Source organism: Paramisgurnus dabryanus, chromosome 17 (assembly GCF_030506205.2).
Source record: "Paramisgurnus dabryanus chromosome 17, PD_genome_1.1, whole genome shotgun sequence".
Taxonomy (NCBI): Eukaryota; Metazoa; Chordata; class Actinopteri; order Cypriniformes; family Cobitidae; genus Paramisgurnus; species Paramisgurnus dabryanus.
In genome coordinates this window covers 21,457,654-21,477,796 of record NC_133353.1, presented here as the reverse complement: position 1 = coordinate 21,477,796, position 20,143 = coordinate 21,457,654, and the positions used below count along the sequence as shown (strand labels likewise).

General features: G+C 42.0%; 1 gene segment (V, D, J or C); it reads left to right on the top strand.

The window, feature by feature from the left end:
• The first annotated feature begins 6,111 nt into the window (after window positions 1–6,111).
• LOC135778407 (T cell receptor beta variable 6-6-like) lies at window positions 6,112–6,917 on the top strand. The segment is given in 2 exon segments: window positions 6,112–6,205; window positions 6,610–6,917. Coding segments are annotated over 2 exon segments (402 nt in total).
• Window positions 6,918–20,143: the final 13,226 nt, after the last annotated feature.

The window sequence follows — 20,143 nt, the reverse complement described above, 5'->3', positions numbered from 1 at the left end:
AGGACATCTTGATGCTCATTCACAAGGGATGATGTGGTCACACTATTTAAATATTTCAAATGGAAATGCATTATATTTTGAGTGTTTTAATGTAATAAAGCACAGTATTTGTCTGAGCCATGATTGTGTGAACGTTGTGCCTTTTCTTTATATTTAATATTTTTTTTAAATATTTTTTTAAATGTAGTCACTTAAAGAGGCCATGGCATAAAAATCTGACTTTTTCTATGTTTAAGTGCTATGATTGGGTCCCCAGTGCTTTTATCAACCTAGAAAAAGATCAACCCAGTAACTTAGTTTTGGTAAACCATTCTCTACAAGAACATGGAAAAATAGGTAGTGGAAATGTGGCTCTCGTTATGATGTCATAAGGAGCTCTTATTATAATAATACCGCCCCTTAATCTGCACTATCTAATCACAGCATTGCCATTTAGTGTAGAGAAAAAGAGAGACAGACAATAATTCACAGCACAATTGAGTTTCAATTGCAACAAACCACTCATTTGCATTTAAAAGGACACACCCAAAACATGACGATTCATTTCATGCATTCGGTTACCTGAAACACCAGACAGTCAAAAAGGACACAAAATCATTGTGTCACAGTTACATGAATGTTTAGCAGCAGCACGCAAAGTTACTTTCGGATCTGTAATTATCGATCGGTGACTATCAGTGCCACATGCCTCAATCCAACAGACCTACGTTCTACTGACCTGTATAAGTGGATGAGCCATTAAACGGAGTGGTATGAACCACTGGACACCGGATGTGCCACTCGACGAGCCACTAAACACATTGGCATGAGCCACTAAACACAGTGGTACGAGTCATAGGAAACGGAAGTGCCACTAAACTTAGTGACATGTGCCAGTGGCTTATGTGCGTAAGCTGCCATGCCACTTTATGTTAAAACTGCTAATGGAAATTAGGTGGATAGATGTGCAATATTTTTTTATGAAGTCTTTGATGCTATGCAGCCATAAATAAGTATTTATGATGTATATTATTATTCTGACATTAGTTTCTAATGCAATATATTTGTTTAGGTAACACTTTATTTCGATAGTCCACTTTAGACATTTTACTAATTATAAGTTACTTTGCAACTACTTATTAACTACCAATCTTTAGAGAATTAGTAGACTGTCTGCTTAATATCTACTAACACTTTATTGTGATGATATCTCAACAGACATTCAACTGTCTATAAGTATCTCTGCAGGTGCATGTCAACTTATTCCACTAACCCAAACCTCTTCCCTAACCCCAACACTTACAGTCTACTAATACTCTAATGACAGTTAGTTGACGTATAGTTGCAAATTATTGAAAGTAAGTTGACATGTAGTTGCTAAGTTATTTGTTGTTAGTTGAATGTCTAAAGTGGACTATCAAAATAAAGTGTAACCTTTGTTTATAAGTTAGGTACAACAAAATTGCATCAACGGAATGAATTGTGTTTGGACATATTAACAACTGCATTTATAATGTACAGTACCAGTGATGTTTAGTTCTTCAATTTGATGTTTAAAGAATAGGAAAGTGGAAAGTCCTAATTATAGGCCCTGGAGTAGAGCAGGAGTACATTTTAAAGGTCTAACCTTTTTTTCCTTTTCTTTCAAAGATAAGATTATCACTCTTAAAACAGAGATCACCATGCTGACAGATGAGTGTGATTTTTTTGAAAAAAGGAAATTGAAAAAATGAAGTCTGCTGTCCCATCTGCAATGGCTCAAAGATATACTGTTCCTACAGTGCCACAGCCCTCAGGTTTGTGTTTTGTGCCTTTTTTTTTCAGTGTTTCCCATAAATTGATTTATCTGTGGCGGCCCGCGTCTCCTCCCCAGCATGCCTGTCTCACATAACAGTGAAAAGTATTTTAACTCCGCTTTCCTCCGTGAACTTTCTTTTTCACGTAAACGTCAACAGTCACGGATGTTACTGACAGAGAAGACGGCTGATCGTGTTCATCATGACTTAAAGGGACACGCCCACATTTTGGGAATTTAGCTTATTCACCATAACCCCCAGAGTTTGATAAGTCCATACATACCTTTTCTCATCGTGCGTGCTGTAACTGTCTGACGCAGCCCCCATGCAGCTTAGGCATAGAGTCTGAAAGTGAATAGCTCCAGCTAGCATACTGCTCCCAATAAGTGACAAAATAACGCAAACATTATCCTATTCATGTGTTGTGATTTGTATAGTCAAACTGTGTACAAATAACAAGGGCATATGAGACACAGCGATCTTTTTTAAAAGTATACATACTGGGAACTATATTCTCAGAAGGCGAAGCACTGCTACATGGGCAGAGTGATTTGCTCGCAGCACCTGAGAAGCCCCCTGGTGAGGAGCAGAGAGTTCGGTCAGAGTTGTGCAAATCACTTTGCCCAAATAGCTGTGCTTCGCCTTCAACAACGTTTTACAATCGAGTGTGTTCATGATGTAACGCATAGAAGAGGGTGAAGTAAGTTAACTGAAGTCAAGCCAATGTTGGCTGACTCCCCGAGGTTGAGAAAACGCATTTTATAGCCAGGAGGAAAAAAGTCCCAGGAGGAAAAAAAACCCTTGGGAGATATATATATATATATATATATATATATATATATATATATATATATATATATATATATATATATATATATCGACTTTAAATCTGCAGTCGATTAGTAAAGATAGCGCCTGTTTAAACATTTGCTTAGTAAGATTCGGTACGAGAACCAGAGCATGAGCGGACATCAGTGTTCACTCGCCCCGCTGACCACCGCCCTATCTGGGCTACATCTCTGACAGGGATTCCCTGGCTCTGATGTTGGCCTTGTCTATATTTGATGGTCAAAAATGAGATCAAATCAGCAGTATTTGGTGTCATGATCAAACTATTACTTGTTTTCTTATTCATATTTAGTGTCTTTGTGTTGTTATTGTTTTGGCGCGAGGTAAAAGTTAATAAAACTATACTTATACAATGTTACTATTGCTTTCCCATTTAATCTTAACGCGATACGAGCACTTGATTAGTATTAGACTTTGTTAGCGTCTGTGTTTGTCCGTGTGTGCGTGCAGTTTTTCCATTCAGAGATGAGCCTGTTTAAAGGACCTCCATTCACTAGGTGGAGGAATGATAGGAAAGGTGAAGCGGTTAGGAAAGGTGAAGAGAGAGAGAGAGAGAGAGAGAGAGAGAGAGAGAGAGAGAGAGAGATAATCCGTTTTTAACATTTTTGTCAAAACATGTTTATTATTATGTTATCATGTTATTAGGTTGTTTTATGGTGCTACTTAGCTGTATTTTTTAAGTTATGATGGTTTAAATCAAAACAAACAAACTGCAGTTGAATTAATATAAATTGGAATGCACAACCAAAAAACGAGATTTCTGAAAAAACGAAACTCTTCTATATCGTTGCTGTCCGATGAAAACCACGTATGTCCATTTTGTAGATTTTGAGATTTTTCGACTGAGTTTCTGTCAAGAGATCCTCCTAAAAGTTACACACTGCACCTCTAAAAAAACTAAGCGCATTTAATAAACTAAGACGTAGGGTATTCAATAAACAGAGCGTATTCATCTGTCAATATGACACGCGACTTGGCCATTCTAATTAATGATGGGAAGAACACGTATCAACCACCGTTACTGTAAAATATGCACGTATGTCTATTTAAACTCAATTTTGGTCAAATGTGGATTATATCATTACACTGGCAATATGGTTACATGTAAAGATGCCGTACCAAGTATGACAACGCTACATTCAACTGCAAAGTAACCGCTTTGTGAGTTTCATCGACACCAAACAGGGTCTGTTTGTTTCAATGTCCTCAGGATCGAGTTCTGTGGGTTTAATGTTCGCTACGTCAGAATTGAGTGTTAAATGTTACAATCGGCAAATGCGTTTCCATCCCCTATTATTTACATTATCTCTTTATTGCATAAGTCAATAAACCACCTCAAGCGAGGGTATTATTTTTTTGAGAATTAAGTGATTTTTAATCTGGTTGATAATGTTGTTGTGTAAACCAGGCTTTTTATGCAGCACTTTCTTGACATTTGTTGTATCAGTGTGAATAGCCTTCAGGGGGTAGGGCTTAAGCTTTTATCGTCCAATCACAGATTAAAAGAATTCACAAGCATTTTAACTGTCACTGTTTACTCAGTTTTCAATGACTTCACTCTATCAGTGTTCTCCATCATTGCTTGACTGAAGGTCTAATTCTGTAACACTTTTTTACATGAGCTACAGTAGTCACAACCAAACAACTACAGTTTTCAGGCAGAAATGATGTTGCTTATTTTAATTTTAACATTCTTCTGGTTCACAGGTAACATCTGGATTGTATTCTTTCTTTGTCTTTTTTTCTTTCATTCTTTCTTTCTTTTGATTGTTTGTGAAAAAAGTAATCTCTTTTATTATTAATTTACCAACATGTGCATTTCATGTCTCTCCTGTAGACATTTCTCTTTGTGCATCTATTGATCAACCTGCTGTGATGATCACAAATCCAGAAGGCAGTTTGAACATCACTTGTAACCACACTTACAGCAACTACTACTACCTTTACTGGTTTCAACAAACAACTCAAGAAAAATCCTTGAAACTTCTTGGGTATCTTTACACAACAAAATTTAATTCTGAAAGTGGATTGGATCGCTTTCATATATATGGAGACTCAAAAAGCCATGGAACATTACAGATCACCAAGATAATTTCTGAAGACGCAGCTGTGTATTTCTGTGCTGTCAGTGACACAGTGGAGCAGGACCCTTCTGTGTATAACATAAACACGTTTCCTTTACAAAGACACTCATCACGGTAGCTTACACATGTAAAACAGTCAAAATGTTAAATGTTGCTGACTCCATTAAAATAATAACTTTAACAATATCAACAACAATTATCAATAAATGACAACTCATGTTTTTCTGTAAAACAAATTAATGGAATTTGAAATTCAAGCATTTGACCAGAGCTAAAATCTTATATCTAAGAAATAATTTATGAAAAATAATGCACACCCATTTTACAGGTTAGGTGTGCATTTTACCAAAGAATCAACATCTGTGGAACATTTCTCAACCAATCAGAATCATTTAACAGCCCCGTGGTTTAAAATGATGTTTTCACTGTTCACTCATGTTTCTCTACAAACACTTAAAGTAATTTACTCCTTTTTTTAAAGGCATTGTGGAGGAGTTTCTTTTTCCGGGTGGATCATCAAAACTATTGGTCCTCCTAGTTGTCAATCAGGAGTGTTGGGCAATTGCATTTTTTTTTTAAAGTGGAGAAGGCGGTTATTTTCTAAAATTGGAGAAACTCCTCCACTACACCTTTAAAACATAGACCTATACAAATACTTAAGATGATCTATGAGCACTTTCCAAAGTAATGCTTTCCAAATCTTTCCTCCCCATAACACTTAAAAATATAGATTCAGAGTAGGGTTCTTTGCAGTGATGGCATTGAACCTTTCAGTGAGTTTTTTATGTGTTTTAATATTTAATAATGTCTATATAATTTTCACCTCTATATGTAATTGACTCATATATTAGGTAGACTACATCTGGTAGCATCAGTATGCCGAAACAGCAGATTACATTTCTGCGCACATGCAGTCTGAGGTCTAGAGATGCTTTGGGTTGTTGCAGGCGACAGGGGGAGGTGTTATTCAAGTGAATAAATTTACAGTAAAGGCGCAGCAATGTCTAATGTTTTCTCAGAGTGCGAAACCTTACTCTTTAATCCTTCATTATAAAATGATGTGTGGTGTATCTTATGGACTAGCATTATTCTTTATCCTATTTACACGTATGTCAGGCTTCAGTTATTCCTTAAATTTCTGAAATATCTAAATATGGCTACATTTAACTCTGTGCTTTTTTCTGACAGGTCTGTCACACTGTGTTGTGTTTAACCAGAATTTATCACTGTTGAAAAGCCAAAACGAGCAGGCTGTTATCTCCTGCAGCCATAATGACAAAAACCTTGATATAATGTTATGGTATCAGCAGCTCCATAACAGTGCATCTTTGTCCTTGATCGGCTATGGCTACGACAAGAATGAACCAAACAATGAATCTGGATTTGACAAGAAAAAGTTTAAGATGACCAGAAAGGACACAGTGACAGGAACTCTGGTGATCTATGACCTCAGCTTTTCAGACTCTGCTGTCTATTACTGTGCTGCCAAAGAACACAGTGATACAGTCTCAATTACTTGCTTGACTAAAAACTGAAGTGTTAGAACAGGAAATGCACAAATGCATGACAGCATTTGTGGGATTTGGTTTTGAAACGATAATGAATCGGATTGATCTGAAAAACAGAGCACTCCCCAAATGGTGATGCAACAAGGGGGTGTGGTTTTCAGATAGGAACATTATTTTGTCAAGTAGCTGATTATTAACTTAAAACATCTTATACAGCATACATTTCACAAAGGAAAATCTAAATGGCTAGTTTTCTTATATTTTTATTCATATTTTTGCTTCTTCCTAAAGGTATTATAATTGAGACAAGTATTTAAGTCCAAACTGTTGATTATATGGTTGTATGATTCATCAGATTTCTATATAATAACAAATTTGCTTTTGTATTTCTAGATTTTAGTGAAGGAGTGTTGATTACTCAGTGGCCAAAGTACATCTCCAGTGTTGCAGGTTCTTCAGTGGTAATGCACTGTTATCAAAATGACACAAACTATGATTACAAATACTGGTACAGGCAAATAAAAGATGAAGGACCAGTGCTGATTGTGAGTATAATTGGAACCGCTACCCCTTATGAGAAGGGTTTTGACACTGGCTTTAAAGCATCAGGTACAGAGACAAAGAAATGGTCTCTGGAGATGGATGTTAAGGAGGGAAGTGATGCTGTGTATCTATGTGCTGCTAGACTACACGGTGACTGAATGACAATAATCTAATGACAAAATCTTTTATTAGGCCAAACCAACAATAACACCTGCCTCAACCACAGCCTGTAATCTAAACATGTGAACTTAACAGAATGTTAATGCACTATTAAATAATCTAGGAAATAAATAACACTACTAACCATTAAAACACTTTGATTTATACTTATACATTGTATGGATATGATTGAGCGGATTATTGTGGAAAATTTACTTAATCTGCAAATATATATTCATACAGGTAAGGACACCATAACCTAAAATAAAACTTTAAGCACCATCAGATGTGTGACCAGTGCATGCTTTTGGAAATCCCCTGAGCTCATAAAGTTCTCCTCCCTCCAAAACATACTGTATCAGGGTCTCTCTGACATTCAGTCGGCAGGGGGCGATGTGTTTGTTTATTTATATACTGGTTTAGTCAATACCTTTGTCTCTTTTAAGAGCACTCTCTTGTTGAATCATTTTGGCATGTGTGCATGGACAGACTAGAATCTTTCTAGTCCTACATTGGAAGGATGTTTAAAGCTGGATTGTGTACATTTATCTTATTGTACATGGGTATGGAGTTTGGTGTTAAATATTTGAGAGGTTATTACTTAAATGTTTTCCCTTATCTTTGAAGTGTAACAAAAACTCTTGGCTTTCTTTTACAGTGAATGCAAAAAAAATTAATATTGCTCAAAAGTTAGATTTATTTGCCAGTGAGAATCAAGCAACAATAATAAAATGTAGTCATGAAGACAGTAGCATGCAAAACATGTTATGGTATCTACAGAAGGATACAGCCATCGAATTAATTGCGAACATTTATGGTGCAAAAGGAGAACCCACCTACGAAAATGATCACTTCAAAAATAACTTTATTATGACAAGACAAGACATAATGAATGGAGCTCTGGAAATCTCTAAACCCACTCTGTCAGACTCTGCTGTCTACTACTGTGCTGTCAGTATGCACAGTGCTGCAGTTTTCATTGCTTTGCTTACTTAAAACAAAAAGCACTAATTCTCACAGGAAATACACAAAGAATACATAACAGCTGGCAATTTTTTATTAAAAAAAAAACAGCTGGTTAAAAGCCATTTAGCAGAGCTCAATTTCTTTTATTAAAGGGGACATTTCACCAGGCTTTTTTAAGATGTGAAATAAATCTTTGGTGTCCCCAGAGTACATGTGTGAAGTTTTAGCTCAAAATACCATACAGAAAATTTATTATAGCATGTTAAAATGGCCATTTTGTAGGTGTAAGCAAACATTTATTGTAATGGGTGTGTCCTTTTAAATGCAAATGAGCTGATCTCTGCACTAAATGGCAGTGCCGTGGTTGAATAGTGCAGATTAAGGGGCAGTATTATCCCCTTCTGACATCACAGGGGCAGCCAAATTTCAGTGACCTATTTTTTCACATGCTTGCAGAAAATGGTTAACTGGGTTGTTCTTTTTTGCAATTTTAGGTTGATACTGGGGACCCGATTATAGCATCTAAACACGGAAAAAGTCAGATTTTCATGATATGTCCCCTTTAACTAAAAATAGATTGTGTCCTCATGCTTGGAATTCATTATTATAAGCACAAAAAAAAAATGGACATACAGAGTCTCATGTGAAGTCATAGAGTGATGTGACTTGCAAACAGCTCTCTTAAGCTCTGTAGGAACTCATAACTTATCATTGTACAGTACCAGTAACTTTCAAATATGAAGTAAAATCATTCACTGGCTTAATTCCCTGTTGACTCAATGAGGTACGAGTAAATGTCCGGGTAAGACACCTCTGGCCAATGGGGAGCGTTGTTACACAACGCTGTGAGAATGAAAGGTATATGTTTTTATATTGACCAAATTAAATGTGTTAATGTATCTAAAATAAAATGCATCTAAATTAATTTTGCCTTCTGTTAACCTTTTTCTTAGGTATTATACTTAAGACCAATAGCTATCTTTAACAGTGATTTATATTGTTCTTTGGTGTTTTGATTTAGTGGCCAAAGTTGTTCCAGGTTCTTCGGTCGAAATGCACTGTACCGTAATCAGAATGATACAAACTATAACTACAAATACTGGTAGGCTACAGACAAAAATGAATATAAATTGGAACCACTACCCATTTTGAAAAAGGTTTTAATTAAGGAAAGTGTGGGTATGCAAGGTGTGCCCGGGTGGATTTGGCAACCACATCCATTAGGTTATGATGTCATGTGCTCCATAGCTTGTTTAGTTCAGTTTGCATTTCGTGTCAGCATTGATCCATGTTACTAACTATCAGACTAGCTCGAGAGGCAATCCAACTCATAAAGAGCCAATGTGCCGAGCTCTTTTAATGAGCTTGTGTGTGTTGCGAATAGTACACACACTCTAAAAAAACTAATGGTGCTAAATAGCACTAAAAGCTCATAATCATATGGAAACAATTTTTAGTGCTATGTAGCACCTATGTAGACGGTTTCAGCAGTAACAACATAAACAAGCGGCCGCACGTAACTTCCAGTAAACTCCGCTAAGAATAAATAACAACAAAGCTCTTTAAACGTAGTTTATTTATCTAACAAGCAAAATAAACAACACATAGATTACCTAGGAAACCAAAACATTTGTTATTTTCGACGAGGAATTTGTTCAAGATCAGTTTAGCAACTAGTCAGACCATAAAAAAACCCGGAAGTAAATTGGGATCCAGACGTATATCGCGTCAGCGCACGTGCGTCCGATGAAACCGTCTATATAGCATCAATTAAGAACCATATGGGGTGATATAGCACCACATCTGGATCTACATAGCACAATATGGTTCTACACAGGTGCTACATAGGTGCTATATGGCTCATAAAATAGTTCCCCTATACGATTACGAGCCAGTGAACCTTTTAGTGCTATTTATCACCGTTTGTTTTAAAGAGCAAAACTGAAATAATTGCAATTTTGCTTAAGATCAGATTCAGAACGATTATTAAAACATACATAGAGTTCAAAATTAGTAAATAACGTTTTGGCTTCAGAGTTTTTTTGCGATATTGCAGATAAGCATTTAAGCTAAACATCCTGCTAACTCCTGCAAAGGCCTACTGTGACATCATGTGCATACCCCCTCATTAACATATTAAGGTCTCTCTGACATACAGTCAGCAGGGGGAGATGTGCCTTTTTATTTAAATTGTACAGGATTAGTCAAGATCGTTGTCTCTATCAAGAACTCTCTCTTGTCAAATATTTTTGGCTGTGTGCATGGACAGACTAGAATCTTTCTAGCCCTACATTGAAAGGATGTTTAGAGCTGCATTTGGATTGTGTGCATTCGTCTTATTGTATACAGGTACGGAGTTTGATGCTAAATATTAGGGGGTTTACCTTTCTGATGAGTGCTTTTTTTCTTTTTCTTTCTTTGCAGTGCAATATCTCAAACTCTTGGCTTTCTTTCACAGTGAAGGCAAAAAATGTGGATGTTGACCAGATGTTACACTTATTTGCCAAAGAGAATCAAGCAGCAGAGATAAAGTGTAGTCATAAAGACAGTAGCATGCTAAATATGTTATGGTACCAGCAGAAGAATACAGCCATGGAACTAATTGTGTACCTCTATGGTGCAACAGGACAACCCACATACGAGAATGATCACTTCAAAAATCACTTCAGCATGACAAAACAAGACGTAATGAATGGAGCTTTGAAAATCTCTAATATCAATCTGTCAGACTCTGCTGTCTATTACTGTGCTGTCAGTATGCACAGTGCTGCGGTTCTCATTATTCCTTACTTAAAACAAAAAGCACTAATTCTCACAGGAAATGTACAAAGATTACCCAACAGTTGGCTGATTTATTTTGGCTGTTGAAAGAAACAGCTGTTTTCCTCATCTGACAAAGAACATAAGGCAGAGCCCAGTTTTTATATTAAATAAAAATATACAATATATTTTTACAAGTACATTACCTAAACATATTTTTTAATTCAAGGACTCCTCGTGCATAGAACACATTATGATAAATTTAAAATGATTAAAGAACAATTGAAAAACAACATATTAAGATGATATATAGAGTCTCAAGAAAAATGTATGTTAAAGCTTGATGATCCCCAAGACTTTTGGGAAAATACTCTGTGGACTGATGAGACAAAAGTTGATCTTTTTGGAAGGTGTGTGCCCTATTATGTCTGGGGTACACAGCATTTCAGAAAAAGAACATTAAAATATGGTGATGGTAGTGTAATGGTCTGGGGCTGTTTTGCTGCTTCAGGACCTAAAAGACTTGAAAGACTGAAACCATGAATTCTGCTGTCTACCAAAAATCCTGAAGGACAATGTCCGGCCATCTGTTCGTGACCTTAAGCTGAAGCAAACTTGGGTTCTGCAGCTGGACAATGATCCAAAACACACCAGCAAGTCCACCTCTGAATGCCTGAAGAAAAACAAAATTAAGACTTTGGAGTGGCCTAGTCAAAGTTCCGACCTCAATCCTATTCAGATGCTGTGACATGACCTTAAATAGGCGATTCATGCTCGAAAACCCTCCAATGTTAGCCTGGTTAGCCAGACCTACATCAAGATGTAAGGTCTGGCAACTCTTCACACAAACGGCTCAATGCAAGGGGCGGGATATAAGGTTGTCCCTCAAAATGCCTCTGCACGCAATAGGATAGCGCTATGACCAATCAGAGCAACGAAGAAGGTGACGTAGTTACCGTAACCAGTCGGCAAAACTCCAAACACATCTTTCTTGCTTAAAAAGGATTTCAGTAGGGTTATTTGCTTTTCTCTCAAAAAAAAACATAAGTCTAAGTCCTCCAGAGTCGCGGCCAAAGCCGCTTCAAAAGAAAGCTGTTCGCCAGCAGCAGCAGCCATTCTTTGTTTTCAAGTAGAAACCGTTGCAGCTCTGTCGTCATCATGTTAAGCCCGCCCCACAGACGCTACACACGATGTGATTGGCCTGACCAAATTTTGGTTTTTGGAGCTGTTAAGTGTATTGTGAGTGCCTAGACTAAACCCTGGCAGCAAATATATTTTGCGGCCGCTAGGGTGCGTCTAGATTTCTAGGCTACTCCAATGTGGCTGAATTACAACAATTCTGCAAAGATGAGTGGCCCAAAATTACACCACAGCGCTGTACCAGACTCATTGCAAGTTATTGCAAACGTTTGATTGCAGTTGTTGCTGCTATGACTGGCCCAACCAGTTATTACCTTCAGGGGGCAAGCACTTTTTCACACAGGGCCATGTGTGTTCAGATTTTGTTTTCCCTTCATAATAAAAACCTTCATTTAAAAACTGCATTTTGTGTTTAATTGTGTTATATTTAATTAATATTAAAATGTGTTTCAACTGATCTGAAACATTTAAGTTTCAAAAACATGCAGAAACATGAAAAATCAGGAAGGGGGAAATACTTTTTCAGACCACTGTCACCTATTGTCACAGGAGTGGAAGCATACTCGATTCCTGATTTTATTGTTGTTTGCACTATTGCGTGGCATCATTTGTACTTAAATAAAATTTTCTTTATTTTAGGCTATTTGATGATCATTAATTATGAGGGGATCAATTTTGCCCCAACTGGGATAAAAAAGTATTCATCAGAGGCAAAGATATAAAGACCAGAGGTGGGGATAATTCCCCCATCAAATTGCAACCTGTCATGTTTTGTTTGCATTTATTTGCATAAAACTGCATCTTTTTATTAGTTTGTCTGGTTGCAATGTTTTTAGATTTTAAACACTGCAAAGAAAACAAGTTTATATTTATTTTTAAACAATACAATGCTAATGTTCCCTTTCAATACGGTTCACTTCGCATTGCGTCAGTTTGCTGACGCTATGGGGGAAACTCCTGTTTACTCCGTGATTGAAGCCTATTGGTTAACGTCTGTAGAAAATACAGACCAATGACGTTTGAGCCCGCGCGGGGGCGTGGCACACGTCCCTATATAAGCCGGTGAAATACGTCAAGAGCTCATTACTTTTCTCCTTCAGCGCGAACCTTCTCGCTGCTCCGAAGAAGAAGCCCTTACTCGCCGTCGATCCAAGCACTGCAGCGGACTACAACACACCAGCGTGTTCCCCTGCCGCTTTCCGGTGAGCCTACAAGAGTATCTAAAAGAGCAGAAGCGCGTTGAGATAATGTCGCTTCGGCATTGCGGCTCCTGCCGAGCCCCTTTGCCCGTGGAGGATTTCCACAAAGAGTGCGTCATCTGTCTGGGTCCTGCCCACGCCGAGGCCGTACTCACTGAGGCGGGCTGCGCCCACTGCGAGCTCCTTCCTATCGCGGTGCTGCGCTCCCGCCTCGAGATCTTTAAACGGAAGGCTTCCCGTGCTCTCCCGCCTAAACGGCAGCGGAGCCGTGAAGCTGGAAGACAACCTGAGACCGAGTCCACGCCGGCTCATCCCCCGCGTGCTCTGTCTCCCCGCCGTCATCCTGTCACCTTCGCCCGTGAGGACTTACGCCCCCTGCCGAGTGCTAGCGGCATGGTTTCCTTTGGGTCCGGTGACAACTTGGAGATGATGTCATCCTCTGAGGAGTTGGAGGATTGGGCGGCTTCGGATGACGACGCCCACGCAGCCGCCGCCGATGAACCTACCGAGTCGCGTCCTCACGACTCTGAGCTCATCCGCATCTTGACGCAAGCTACGGCGGAGCTCAATATCAAGTGGTCGCCGCCGTCAGAGCCTCAACTCAGCCGGTTGGACGAGTGGTTTCTGCAGCCCGGGCGCCGTCAATCATCCCGCCAACGGCAGGCGCCGTTTTTCCCTGAGGTTCACCAGGAGCTCACCAAATCCTGGCGTGCTCCCCACTCCACCCGAGCTCAGAGCGCCGTCTCCCACGTCCTCTCCGTAGTGGACGGCGCCGACGAACACGGCTACTCTAAGATGCCGCCGCTCGAGGAAACTGTCGCCGCCCATCTCTGCCCGTCTTCAGCCGGCGGATGGAGGGCTAAGTTGAACCATCCGTCGAAGCCCTGTCGCCTGACATCGACCCTGGCGTCGAAATCCTACGCCGCCGACGGACACGCTGCATCCGCTCTCCATACGATGGCGGTACTGCAGGTATACCAGGCAAAACTCCTCCGTGACATGGACGAGTCAGGTCCGGACCCATCGACCTTTCAAAACCTGCGCAGCGCGACTGATCTGGCCCTTCGCGCCACTAAAGTCGCCACTCAGGCTGTAGGAAGAGCCATGGCCAGCCTGGTTGTTCTGGAGAGACATCTGTGGCTGAACTTGACGGAAATCAAGGACACGGACCGGGTTGCCCTTCTTGACTCGCCCGTGTCACCGTCGGGGCTCTTCGGCTCCGCTGTGGAGGGGTTCACCCAGCGCTTCACTGAGGCACAGAAATCGTCGCAGGCTATGCGGCATTTTCTACCGAAACGATCTGCCTCAGCGTCTGAGACCGGCCGCCCAAAACCGCCGCCAACTCAACGCCCTAAGCCAGCACCAGCTCAGCCCCAGCCGAGAGCTGAACCGGAGGTCAAGCGCCAGCGTCCTGCACGACCGGCTGGCCCGCCTCGACGCCGCGGTCCCCGTCCTAGGATTACGCTGGACCCGACGCCGGCACCGCCTCCCTGAAGAGAGTCTGAGGAGGAAAAGAGGCTCTGGTCCCGCTTCGGCCGGCCCGCCCTCGAAAGTTCTGCGTGTTTCAGTCCCCTCGGGCGCTGGACACACCCTCGCTGTAACAGCGAAACACAAATTTTTACCTTTTCACAAAAAGAGCAAATTTCCTCCTCTGTACACACAAACACACACACACGGCTTAACGTCCATAAGCATATCGACGCTCGCCGTCAAATTTCACGTTTGGCAATCCACCCCCGGTATGCCGGGCTGGATTCTAAACGTAATCCAACACGGTTATTCACTTCAATTCGCCCGGAGACCACCCCGGTTTCGCGGCGTTCTCTACACCACTGTCCCAGACGATCGTATACAGATCCTCAGGGAAGAGGTGCGTTCTTTATTACTAAAAGACGCGATAGAGACGGTCCCGGCGGATCAAAGCGAATCAGGCTTTTACAGTCGTTATTTTCTCGTTCCAAAGAAAGACGGCGGCCTCAGACCGATATTGGATCTACGCGTTTTGAATCGCGCTCTTGCCAAACGGCCGTTCAAAATGCTTACAGCCAGACGAATCATGGCGTTAATTCGACCGGGCGATTGGTTCATATCAGTGGATCTGAAAGACGCTTACTTTCACATTCCGATAGCGCCACGTCACAGGCCGTTCCTAAGATTCGCGTTCGACGGGACAGCATACCAGTACAAAGTTCTGCCCTTCGGATTATCTCTGGCACCACGCACATTTACCAAATGTGCGGATGCGGCTCTCGCCCCTCTCAGACAGAGCGGCATCCGCATATTGAATTACCTCGACGATTGGCTTATTCTGGCACAGTCAGAGAGGGAAATTACTGCGCACAAGACCGTTGTACTCCAGCATTTGGAGAATTTGGGGTTCAAAATCAACCTCCAGAAGAGTTTGCTCACCCCCACGCAGCGAATCACGTTCTTAGGCACGACGCTCGACTCATTAAAGATGCGGGCATGGCTTACACAGGAACGCGCGCTCACGGTCAGACGCGAGGCGGCATCGTTCAAAGCGGGTTCACATCTCCCTCTCAAACGATTCCAGAAAATGCTGGGTCTGATGGCAGCAGCATCCCCACTAATACCGTTGGGAATGCTGTTCATGAGGCCGCTTCAGTTTTGGTTGAAAGCGAAAGTTCCGCCCCGTGCTTGGTTGTCGGGCCGCTTATTAATCAAAATCACGTACAGCTGCGTGAAAGCGCTTTCGATATGGACATCCCCTCACCTTTTCCTCTCGGGCACGGAGCTCGGCTCCGTGAGCAGGAGGAAAGTGGTGACTACGGATGCGTCTGCGACGGGTTGGGGCGCTCACTGCGATGGCGAGCTCGCCTTCGGTGCGTGGAACAACCAGTTGTCTCAGCTACATATCAACCACATCGAGATGTGGGCGGTTATCTTAGCGCTACGACACTTTCGACCGAAACTCCAACATCAACACGTTCTAGTGCGGTCGGACAGTATGACGGTGGTTTCGTTCATAAACCACCAAGGAGGGCTGAGATCTCGCTCCCTATCCAGGCTGGCGAAACGGCTTTTATTATGGGCTCACGCGAACGTACGTTCGTTAAAAGCGACTCACGTACCGGGTGTAGCCAATACGGGTGCAGACATTCTCTCGCGCAACGGTCCGCCGCCGGGAGAATGGAGACTGCATCCTCAGACGGTCGAGAGAATATGGACCGTCTTCGGCCGGGCGGAGATCGATCTGTTTGCATCAGACGAGAACGCGCATTGCCCGATCTTCTTCTCGAGACATCACGATGCCCTGTCGCAAGCATGGCCGGCGTGTCTTCTGTATGCTTTTCCTCCGGTGGCCCTGTTACCACAGGTCCTTCAGAGGATAAGAGAGACGAAATGCGCGATAATTCTGGTCGCTCCGTTTTGGCACAATCAACCGTGGCTCCCCGACCTATGGCAGCTGAAAACATCAGCACCATGGCCAGTACCGCTGAGGAAAGACCTCCTATCTCAGGCGAGAGGGACGATATGGCATCCACAGCCGGAGCTATGGAATCTACACGTTTGGTCTCTGAACGGCAACCTTCACGCCTTTCAGGACGAGTGTTAAATACTCTAACTGAAGCTAGGGCCCCATCTACCAGGCGCCTTTACGCTCAAAAGTGGTCTATTTTTTCTGATTGGTGCACGACGAAAGACTTAAACCCAAACACCTGTGAAGTGGAGCATATTCTCTCCTTTCTGCAGGAAATGCTGGACAGCGGTCGCGCGCCCTCGACGCTTAAAGTGTATGTGGCGGCGATAACGGCGAATCACGCCCTTATCGCCGGTTGCACCGTGGGAAAACATGATCTAATCATTAAATTCCTCAGAGGCGCTCGCGGACTACACCCACCGCGACCTAACACGGTCCCGTCTTGGGATCTGTCCACGGTCCTGAAAGCGCTGCGCGGTCCCCCTTTCGAGCCCCTCGAGCAGGCTGACCTGCGCGCTCTCTCGTTTAAAACCGCTCTCCTCCTGGCGTTGGCATCGGTTAAACGAGTGGGCGATTTACACGCGTTTTCAATTGACCCGTCGTGTCTGGAATTCGGTCCTAACGATAGCAAAGTGATCCTTAGACCGAGAGCGGGATACATTCCTAAAGTTTTGACCACGCCATTTAGAGTTCAGGTGGTTTCACTTCTCGCCCTTCCAACGGCGGACGGCGAACAAACCCCGAACACGCTCTGCCCCGTCAGAGCGTTAAGAATATACACGGACCGTTCTGCCTCATACCCCAAGTCAGATCAGCTGTTCGTAAGCTTCGCACAACATTCCTTAGGTATGCCGCTCACTAAACAGAGGCTATCTAAATGGATCGTCGAAGCCATTGCTTTGGCTTACGCCTCCCTGAATGAACATTGTCCAGTTGGTTTAAAAGCTCACTCCACGAGGGGTATGGCTTCATCTTGGGCTTGGTCTACGGGGATTTCTATCGTTGACATTTGTAACGCGGCCGGCTGGTCCTCGCCGTCTACGTTTGTCAGATTTTATAGCCTGGATGTCCCTGCCTTACAAGCACAGGTCTTATCGGCTTAATGATTCACGCGATTGCGTTTCTGTATGCCTTCACGGTGCGTTGCTAGCTCACCGTCATGGCTACCTATTAATAAATCATGCACAGCTCGCGGCGCGCTCAGGGAACCCGCCGTCTTGTGCTCTATTGTATATGCATCATGGTGCGTTTTAAAAACTTCACTGTATGCGTATTACTGTCTCATATATGGTGCTTACACTTGCGCTCGCTAGAGCTATGTATATGCTGGGTTAGGGCCACATGCAGTGTCTCTCCGGTAAGGGCACCTCAGTCCGTTGTGTATGCACGGCGGGATGGGATTACGTTCCCCCATAGCGTCAGCAAACTGACGCAATGCGAAGTGAACCGTATTGAAAGGGAACGCTTAGGTTACTCACGTAACCCCGGTTCCCTGAAATAACGGGAACGAAGCATTGCGTCGCTGGCCGTGCTACAAACGTCTACGCAGCGAGTGTTATTCGGCTGCGCGCTTCAGTCGAATAATAATGAGCTCTTGACGTATTTCACCGGCTTATATAGGGACGTGTGCCACGCCCCCGCGCGGGCTCAAACGTCATTGGTCTGTATTTTCTACAGACGTTAACCAATAGGCTTCAATCACGGAGTAAACAGGAGTTTCCCCCATAGCGTCAGCAAACTGACGCAATGCTTCGTTCCCGTTATTTCAGGGAACCGGGGTTACGTGAGTAACCTAAGCGTTTTTACATGTAGTTTGAAGACAATGCAAACATTGATATTTGATGGAATAACCCTAATTTTCTTTTGCTGTTTGGTGACTTGTTTGGAGTCATGAGGTTTATTTTGTAGGAATTCAAGAGACGCTGGACTGAAATCGTCACATGTAGAAATGTTGGTTAAAGGCAAAACTGTAGTGGTCTCTTAATTTTTTCTGTGGCTAGATAGATAGAATTTTGTGTAAATTTGGGATTATGCATCTGCTATAAAAACAGACTGTGGGCGGTCCTGGGCGTGCTGTCTGAGACCGAGACTACTCTTAACCTCTCTCTCTCTCATCTCATTTTCTGACTGCATGAGTGTGACAAGTGACTGTCGTTAAAGCCTTGTATTAAAAAGATGTTTAGAGCTGTATATGGATTGTACATATTTTTCTTTTTGCATATAGGTATTAAGTTCTTTAAGGCAGTAACTTGACAAATTGATTTTTTTCAGTAAAATGTCTCTCAAAAGTCTTCTTTTTCTGTCACAGGGGAAGTAAGATCTGTGAATGTTCAGCAGAATTCGCAGTTATTTGCTAAAATAATGGACACAATAGAGATAAAGTGTCAGTATGATGACACTGGCATGCCATATATGTTATGGTATCAGCAGAAGAAGACAGTGATGGACCTAATCGTCTTCAGCTATGGTGCAACGAGTGAACCCAGCTATGAGAATGGATTTACAGATGGGTTTGAATTAAAGAGACAGGACACACTGAATGCAGCTCTAAAAATTTATAATCTTAATCTGTCAAACTCTGCTATTTATTACTGCGCTGTCAGTATGCACAGTGCTGCAATCTTTATTACTCGCCTGACTAAAAACCAAAGAACAAAACTCTGATACAGAAACACACACATTTAACCCATCATTTGTGGTATTCATTGTTAAAATGACACCTGGGTTACTAATCTGTTAAAAGACTTAATGCATGCCTTAATTTCCACATTAAGAAAAGATCCTTAAACTTCATATCATCATCATGACTAGAGCAGATTGATTACAAGTCCCCAGATATATGTTCATCTCTTTCTTAAACCTAGTGAGCTTCCTATCTAGACATAATATTAAGGTACATAGCTTCTTTTTCAAGTTTTTTTTTAACAGAAAAGTGAAAAACCTGAGCATATTAACTTAGCATTGCAATGTCTAACTTATGTTTTAGCGCATGCCACAAGAAGCAGTCTTTAAATGTTCCCTATGTAGAGTTGTCACTAACAAGGATCCATTGTACTGCACGGTGCCTTGGTAGGCTGCCTTTGAAGGAAGTAGATAGCATTTACTAGGGTTTCACCATGGAGTCATTTTAACCAGTGATTATGTGCCAAAGGGGTGTGGCGTAAGAAAAAAACTGCTAGTTTCTTAAATGTCATTTACTGAGAATCTGAAAACAGTTCACATTGTAACTGAACAGTTAACATTGTAACTAATGGCATCTTTATCCTTTCTATTCACCTGGCTTCTTCTTACAGGTATTACCATTAAATAAAGATTCCTGATACTCATAGTTTGATACTTCAGTTGAGATACACATGTATTCAGGGCCTGAAATTAACACCCGACCACGCGCCAAATGCGGGTGGATTTTGCAATTGGCGGGTAACACTGTCAATCTACCAGCCACATTGGCGGGTAGCCAATGCGAATCAGTGATGCGCGGGTCAATGTATAAACAACCCACTTCCGACCGACATTTTCAACTAACCCGCCCGCAATTGTTCAAAATATTTTTTAAACCCGACCGACTGACCGCGGCCCGAATATCATTAAAATATTTGTTTGGGTAACCGGCAACCGCTCATTTCTTATCAAGCTGCGCATATCACTGATGCAAATTGAGTGATTCATTGAGAGGATGCGACTGCTGTTTCGCAACGTTCATGCGATTGTAAAGAAG